General features: G+C 34.4%; 1 protein-coding gene across 1 annotated transcript; it reads right to left on the bottom strand.

Annotated features, from left to right (window-relative positions):
• Positions 1 to 1375: 1375 nt before the first annotated feature.
• On the bottom strand, positions 1376 to 6138 carry LOC112038614 (DNA polymerase epsilon subunit B). Its single transcript, XM_065765162.1, has 13 exons — positions 5895 to 6138; positions 5614 to 5806; positions 5311 to 5464; positions 5079 to 5211; positions 4777 to 4853; positions 3687 to 3791; positions 3478 to 3558; positions 3260 to 3390; positions 3076 to 3170; positions 2889 to 2988; positions 2515 to 2629; positions 2289 to 2399; positions 1376 to 1816 (listed from the first exon to the last, which is right to left on the bottom strand). Exons 1-13 carry the CDS (start codon positions 6067 to 6069, stop codon positions 1676 to 1678), a joined length of 1611 nt encoding a protein of 536 aa, XP_065621234.1. The 5' UTR covers positions 6070 to 6138; the 3' UTR covers positions 1376 to 1675.
• Positions 6139 to 8935: the final 2797 nt, after the last annotated feature.

The raw sequence follows: 8935 nt of genomic DNA on the forward strand, positions 1-8935 counted from the left end.
CAATGGATTCTGCAAAACCTTATATAGAGCTATAATTTTAATTGAAAAAACATAAGTAGTATATCTAAAAGATCAGTATGCTTGTTTAAACCTGACATAGAGAGGAGACAAAACTACAGTAGTAGAAGGTATTGGAAAAAGAAAAACACACCAATGATGATAGATTTGAGAGTTGAGACAACTACGTAGAAAGATGCTATGGACGCATAAAAAAAGTTGGTATAGATCATATATTTCGATTTTGTTAACTCTGTCTATTACTGAATTCCTAAAAAGGGATTTGTAGAACCATATGCCCATGTTTGTCCCCATACAAACATATTGTTCAAGCACATCCCTGAAAACAAAAGGAAATGCATGGAAAACAGCTATTTGAATCTTCAAGACCATGGTCAGGCATACAAGGAGGAAAAAGGTCGAATTGTTTCTAATTTAAAAGTTTGGTTTACTTCCAGTAGTTTTTTAACTAGAAATCTCTTTTTGTTTTAAATACACAAAAGCAAGTGATAATGAGTTTTAATCTCCACTTTTTATTTAGTTAGTAAGTGATATGACAGTTTCTTATTAAAATAAAATGAGATTCCAGTTATAAAAAAATACTAGAGGTAAGCCAAACCTCTAATTTAAGTCTCCACACCAATTTGAGCCCAAAAAAAAAAAGGTTCCCTCTCAAGGCTTGAGATTTGAAACTAAGGGGTTTTATTACCCAAATGCCATACTCATCTGCTTCTTTTCATTGAAATAAAACCATGTGGAAGTTAAGAAGGTAAAATTTCTCGCTAAAATATAGTCCTCAATTTGATTTAAGAGAAAGGGGGGGGGGGGGGGGGGGGGGGGGAGGGACAAATATCCTCCAACTTATTATATTACTATTTAAATGACGATCCACATGATTCATTAAATCATGTAAGAAAATGTCACGACTTTTTAAATAAATAATGTCACACAACTTTTTAAATAAATAACATAATTAAAATACATGTGAATGCTCATTTAGATAGTCATTTGGTAAATTGGAAGAACTTTTCTTTATATTTGAGGGAAACTTCCATAATTTATATGAAAATGCTAATAGTGATCCCCCAAAATCAAATACCTATAAAAAATGACCCTCAACTCCAAATTATATTCATTTATACCTTTATTTTGGGCCCCTGTAAATAATATTCAGGTTCCCCTCCCCCCCCCCCCCCCCTTCTCTTCTATGTATAGAAAAGACTGCATAGTGCATACTAAGATTGACCAAAAGGGAGTTAAATAATTAGTGTGTTGACACCACAATCCTTATTATATTTTAAATCATTTCGTTAGTGAATTGATGGAATTGCTATTTTTCCACACTGTTTGTTGAAGGCATGATTTTACAAAGGAGACATAATGAATGCACGAACTGAATCATTTTGACAAGCAATATTTACATGACAGCAGAATTCTCTACCCCAGAAGTACCATGTGCTTCCACTTAAAACTATCAACTGCCTAATCTTCTACACCACAAATTTCTAGTGATTGAAGGGCTAATTTTCAATTAAATATTGGAACAATTGAGCTGTAATCCTATTCCACCTAACATCACATAGAATGCATTGAATCAGATTGGCCTGCTGAAGAACAGTGTAGAAAACCTTGCTCAGATTCCTTCATCACTGACAATCATGCAGCATCTCACAAATGCCTACAGGGCTGACAATTCAACTTCCTGAGTACAAGGTCGATATGCCACAAATGTATAGTCAATTGAGAAGGAACCGGGATTGAAACAAGTGATTCCTGTGTATTTGAATGCCTTCTGCTCACTTTTGTCCCCTAAAACAATCTGAATGAAAAGACAAGAATGAAACAAGCGTCAGATTGTTCTTGTCAAAACTAATCACTATGCAGTTCTGATGGCATCAGCCAGCAAGTCTAATTTCTTTCCAGTTATTCAGTTTTAAATGTTATGAATCAATTTAAAAAGAGCCACAAGTTCCCATTCTTCAATGTATTTTGAACATGTAATGAGTTCAAGTCAAGAAATCTGCCTCCAAGATCATAATTTAACGTTGTCAAGCAATTTTGCCCCCAACATCCGCTTCTTTCTTGAATTTATGAGAAAAGATCAGAAATATAATCAACAGATTCAATTTGAATTCTCTGGTTGTATATCATAGCTTTTAACATCATTACCATGGATGACCTTGCCTTTCATGTGTTTATTGTTCTAATGACGGGAAAATGAGCGATTCAGAACATCATAAAACATAACAATGTTAAACAAAGCACAAAACATTTGGAATTAGTATCAGTACCGTATGTGGAGTAGGATAGAGATAGAGACAGTGGTCATAATTCCAGACAATAGGTTGTACAATAAGCGGGAGTGGACAGAGATGACTTTGATGAGTTATGGTAGCAACAAGCTGCAATAAAAGCTCAAAAGCCATTTAGCACAATCAGCTAATATCCACAAGCAAAAAAATGGGTCAAAGATGTATCTAAAAAATATGAAGATATAAGAAAGAAAGAACAGATTACATGCTGAAAAGGATCGGTAGTTTCTTCCATAGAAGGGGGCATCAGACATGAGCGACGCATTCTATAGAGCAGATCCTGACGGAAAAATACAATTTCTTGGGTATAGAATTTGATTCTGTACACACATGATAAATGTATAATTATGAGGAAAATTATAGCCACATCAGTTTCTATTAGCAAGCGCACAAGATAATTTCAAATTCCAAGCAACAATTATGATCTCAATCTCATAACTACATTTTCTTATTTCCGTTATCAGATGGTACTTCAATCAAAGAACACAACTTAAAAATAACATTCAATGCTGCAGACATCAGGAGAGTGTCTTTGGAAGGATATTAAACCTATCTTCACAAGTGATCAGAAAGGTTAACCTGCAAGGATTGCTTGAAAATATGGCATTTGGAATGTGCTTCTGAAGCTCTTCAGTTAAATATTTAGGTAAAGCACACCTGGGTAGAACTGTTGATGGACCTGAAAATGTCAAAAAATAAGAATTTTCTCAAGCATGCCACTAAATGTGAGGGACATTTGAAGTATGTGGTAGTCAGTTTAGTATACCTGCATCATCAGGTCCTGGAATAAAAAGAAATCGACTATGTTCCTTAAGCCGTGGATGGGCTGCAATCAATTGCCCAAGCTTGCCGAACTGTGATCTGCACACCTCAGTTGCTCATTATTCCTTTTACTTGACATAATTATTTTTATTGTTGTTATTATCAGACAAGAGTAAGCTATATCTCACCTGAGACTTGAGAAAGAATGGAAGGAAAGGTTACAGGGGTGAGAACAAAAATTCCCCATGAATACAAATAAGGAAGGAACCACCTCAACACTCTCAAAACCATTGAGGACAATCTCCAGTTTTCCCATAACCTTCTCATGAAGAATAGAGTATAAAGATTAGACTGAGCTATTCAGGAGGTAAAAAAACAAATAAACAAGAGAGACATCATTAATCACCTCTTCATTGTCTAGCCAAATGTCAGAGAGTATGACAAACATGTCGTTAACTGCTCTCTTTTCAAACTCTGCAAGTCTGAGCTATGGGAAGAGTATAGGAAATTTTATGAATTCAAAAGTGTTAAAAGTTATCAAAGAAACTTCAATTTTTTTTTTACTAGAAATGCTTTTTCAATTCTTAATCATAGCAAAGGCAATTTATAAGATACAGTCTCTTCTTTAGTTAGTATGCCACCACCGAAGAAGTCATGTCCTGCTAGTGATTTGAGCGACTTATCTCTGTCCTCTAATGGAGGAAATCCACAAGTAATTACCTTCACAACAGAGAGCAAGTTTTAGCATAAAAATCAACTCAAAAGATGCTCATGGAACTTTGGAAAATAGACATGTGATTCTCAAAACAAGATTGCTAGCAGAGTATAAAAGTAGTATGTCCCTCAGTAATGACAAGTTTTATTCAAAATTATGATAGCTAGATAATTTTGGAACCTCACATCATAATTATTCCACTGAGCTTATTAAAATGATACTACCTCATTCAAACATTAAAACGTCTACACGTGAGAGACTTATTATGATGATTTCACAACAGTTGCAAGGTGAGAAAAAAAAAATTAGATTGGTTGCTCAACAGTTAAAAGAACAGCCAGAGTCTTAATTAGAATAAGGAAAAGAAAGGAAAAGAAAAGGTATGAGGTTCCTTTAGTACAAAAATTTTCTAAAAAATCATCAACTGTCTAGGTAAGGATTTGCCCACTATGTTACATTAATTGAATTCATACATTAATATCCTCCATCTCTATCGAGAACCCCACTCTTAGTCTCTTATACAATACATTTTGGTACCCTAGTTCCAAATTAATGATATGAGATTATAATTTTAGAAGAATTTCCTTATAAATTTATAGGAGACCATCCTAAATTATATAGCAGACACCATATTTTGTAGACAGGAACATTAAACTATCGGTATGAATATTAGTATTTCTTCCAGAACCAATATTCCCAATAATGCAAAACATGACTGCCAAGACAAGAGGTACTGAAAATTTCCAAGATGTTTTGATTGAATGTCCAATGTGCTGACCCAAAACATCATGGAAGCAACAAAAAAAACTTTTTTACCAAAAAATCCTTGTCATTTGCCAAAACCAATTGTTTTTGGACAAATTATTACAGAGTAATATATAATAAATATATAAAAATTAAAGCACATACAAACTTGAGAAAATATCTGCAGTTGTTAAAAGATCAGATTTATTAAAGGCAGATTTCAAGAAAACGAAATATAGCACCAACCTGAAATATGCCCTCTAGGAGCATCTCACCTTCTGCTACAACAATGGTATTCTCTGAGAAAAACCCTGTAGTTATCTTGTATTCCTTGTCAAAGAAAAACCCTGTTTGTATATCTCCATTTTGAACACAACAGGCAGCACCAAAATGGGTCCAAAGTAAAGAATACAAAATTCAAAAAAAGGGACAATCCACAGAGCCAATTGAAACTAGTGTAGCAAACAGAATTATGAAGATTTTATACGCCATTACCAAGTAGTTGTCAAATTAAGTATTACTACAGTCACGTAAGTATGTTAAGGATATTGCATTAGATAAATTGATTTCGACGGAAGCAGTTAGGTCTTCCAAGTAATAATGGCCATCTTCCAATTGAGATATCACACCCATGACCCATCTTCTTCCAGTCTGGCCAACTAGAGACTGAATTGGAGATATCTGGCAGACACAAGCATTCAGAATCAGAGTCAATGAATGAAAAATTAATTAATAAAGTGGATGTGGGTTTGAGTTTTGAGTTTTGAGTTTTGAGAGCACCTCACAACTTCCAACTTGTGAAATTTCAGTATCAAACGCAGGTTTGGAAAAATGGTGGTCACGAGCAAGCCTCTGGAACAGTAATAGGAAGCGGTCCCTATACAAACCCGCTTTGGCAGAAGCTTCCCCATGAATTGCTAGACTTCCCGTATGCCTATCAATATCATTCATCAAATTCAATAACCCACTCTCTATGCATAAAAGATTAGAACATTGCTGAATTGCACTTTTATCCTTCCCTAAGTTTGAAAAGTAATAGTAGTAGAATTTTTTTTTTGAAGAGGAGAGGGTGACATGACATACTCGTAGAAAATCTTTTTGATGGGGTCGTAACGAAATTTGGGGACGAAGAAGGCATCAACAACGCGAATAGCAGAGGAGGAGGAGGGCCCACCGGTGGCTTCGTCGTCAACGTCGTTGTCGACAGCTGCTTCGGCTTCTAGTAAAAGGGTGACGACACGGTGCACGGGTTCCCTGTCGATTATTGAAGATTTCACTGAAAACAAACAAACAAACAAACAAAGAGAGTAAAGAGAATGCATTTAGATTAGATTTAGATTTAGATGAGAAAAAAAGAGATATACAGGAATCGTGGTCGAGGAGATGGTCGAGGAGGAGGTCGAGGGCGTCGTCTTCAGCGCCTTGGAAACGGTTGACGAAAGAGAGGATCTCATCGAGAGCATCGACTTTCAGAGTGTATCCTCTTATCTTGCATTTCCTCTGCACCTTCTTCCTTATCATCATCGTCCCACTATCCATCTCTCTTTCTCTCTCTCTCTCTCTCTCTCTCTCTCTGATTTCTTTCTTTGACTCTTAGATCGATCGCTCTTGGCGGGAAAATTGAGCTTTTTCAATGCTCAAAATGGCGGGAAACTATTGTATTAAATAAATAAATGAATGAATATAACCTCTCTGTCTAATGTCTGTCTCCTCCTCCTGCCGGCTATTTTCTTCTTTGTATAATATATATATACATATATATCAATATAACTACCCTCCTAGGGTACGTTTGGTATGATAAATGGAAATTACAACATGAATTGTAATTTTTATTACTAAAAATAAAATATGTTGTAATATAATAACTAAACATATTTATAAGCTTGGTTGTGAGTTATAACATTAGAATAAAACTTAAGATTTATTTTAAGAAATATCTTACTCATGCAATTATATATCCTTAAAAATTATAATTTTTTTAAATTTAAGAGAAATATATGTTATTTTTTATTTTTATAATTGTTAGATATATATATATATATATATAGAAAGTTTGTTTATTTCGAAATATATTAAGTTTTAAAATTATTGCACTTACTAAAAAATAGCTAATACAACCCTTTTAAAGATGAATAGTTATTCCTCATTTTGAAGAATAGCTATTCATAAGGAATGACTATTCATTGTAATAAAAATATAATAAAACTAAAGAATAACTAAACCATTGGAATAACTATTTCATTACAAGACCTATTTCAGTTTACCAAACATACTCCTAATAGTGTAGTGATATCGTCTGAGCTTTTTTTAATTTTTACCTAAATGCTCCCTACCTCGAACTGGGGACATCCTTTTTCCACTTTCAACGGTTTTTTTTAAGGGGTAAAATTTGTACTTTTGCTTTTCAAACTCACTGCTTGATCATATAACAAGCCTGTTTGGGATCCATTTATTTTACTAAAACTGAAAATTTTTTACTAAAAGTATTGTAGATAAAGGTAAAAGTGAGCTGAAATAGTACAGTAAGACCCATGAATAGTAGCAAGAATAAGCTGAATAGTAAAATAAGTTGACAAAATTAATCATGCCGAATAGACATAACATATCAGACTTTTTTCTTCTTTTTTTTTTTCCCTTTTTTAGGTGGCAATTCCTAGAATCGTATTCACGCATCAACTTATAAATATTCGACTATATAGGTTGGCATCAAGGTGGCTTTTCGTGTTCATAGGTCGAGTTCATGTCATGTTGAACCATGAGTACTCGGCTATATATGTTGACCCAAACCCCACTTATTTAGTAAACGTGTCAAAAATTCTCAACCCTAACTCGACCCGACACGACACATTTAACCCATTTAATTTTCAAGTCATGTAAAGGTCAATACAAATGACCCGTTTAATAACCTATTTGATTAATAGGTCAAACCTGACTTGAATTACTATATTTAACAACTATAAATATAGTAATAAACATATAATTACAACAAAAAATTAAGCAATAATAACAAATTTTAATGCTTTTATAACCTAAAAAGGTCAAACGGGTCAGACAAGTTCACCTGTTGAACATGAACACGACTCGTTTATTAAATGGATCAGATGTATCGACCTGAATATGAACCAAACCCATTTTGCCTCAACTCATGACTTGTCTATAAACAAGTTAGTCGTGTTGATTTCACGGGTTGTGTCAAATTTTGCCACCCCTACTTGGCATAAACACAACACATTTATTAATAGCGTAAATGCACTTTTAGTCCTTACATTTTGGATTTTTTCCATTTTGGTCCCTACATTTTAATTTCATCACTTTTAGTCCCTAAATCAATTAACGTGTGTTATTTTGGTCCTTTCTGTCAGTCAACAGCCAGAAATATCTGAGGTGGCTAACGGAAGATTTAAATATTATTAAAAATCCACATCACCCATGACACATTAGCATATAAATTTAAAAAATTAATTTATTAATTTTAACTAAATAAAAAAAAAAATAAAAACAGAATTAAAAACCAAAATTCACATGAATTAATATCTAAAAGTTTCTTGAACAAGAACACCAATCCAGATCTAAAAGTTTCTCCCATTCTTTTCATTATTTTTTCTTTTCATCATTATTTTTTCTTTCTATTATTTTGTTGGAAGATCATGCATTTGTTATGTTCTTTTTGTTCTTTCCCACTTCCCCAGGATTGTTCAAGTTCTTCCTCACTTTCCCAGAATGGTTCATGTTCTTCCTCAAATAACTCGTTGCCCAGAAAATTATAAAAATCAATATTTTTTTTTTATTTCACTTCTTGCATTTTCTTAGCAACCAAACGTACAAAACACACAGCAATCTTCAAATGAGACCAAAACCCAACAATCACAAAAATACCAAAACACATCTCAACCCAAACACTAAAACATCTCTACCAGACCCAACCAACCAAACACCAAACGTCAAAACTCAACCAAACAAAGCAATAGACCAAGAAAATCCTCCCCTGAGCCACCACCTTCAAACCCCACCAATGGCCAAAAAATCCAAATCTACCCACCACCTGTGATCCCAACTAACCACCGCCACCCAGATCTAAAAAATTTCCTTTCACAAACTCATATTATCCCTTTTCAAATTTATCAAAAATGCAAAAGAAATACAGTAGACTCAACCCAGATAAAGAGAGAGTGAGATGAAAAAGTGAGGAGGGAGAGGGGTTTCGAATCTACCTAGAAACCCACATGATGGCACCGACGCAGACATCTTGCCACCTCACCATGCTTCTCAACCTCACCCTCACACTCACACCCACTCTCACCACCAGCACTAGCAAATGATTCTCGGTGATAGCAATGGCAGCGATGACAATCATGAAGTTGAAGTCGAAGTCAAGGCTCCCAAAGGCGAGCCGAGACATGGGTCC

This window comes from Quercus suber, unplaced genomic scaffold (genome assembly GCF_002906115.3).
Source record: "Quercus suber isolate HL8 unplaced genomic scaffold, Cork oak 2.0 scaffold_611, whole genome shotgun sequence".
Lineage (NCBI taxonomy): Eukaryota > Viridiplantae > Streptophyta > Magnoliopsida > Fagales > Fagaceae > Quercus > Quercus suber.

Bases quoted from the DNA above. Each gene is read 5' to 3' on its own strand.
- LOC112038614 (XM_065765162.1), bottom strand. From the start codon at position 6,069: ATGGATAGTGGGACGATGATGATAAGGAAGAAGGTGCAGAGGAAATGC. The intron at 5,465-5,613 runs GTATGTCATGTC...TGATATTGATAG, and splicing joins ATCAAAAAGATTTTCTACGA to GCATACGGGAAGTCTAGCAA. The intron at 3,792-4,776 runs GTTGGTGCTATA...TCTGTTGTGAAG, and splicing joins TCCTAGAGGGCATATTTCAG to GTAATTACTTGTGGATTTCC.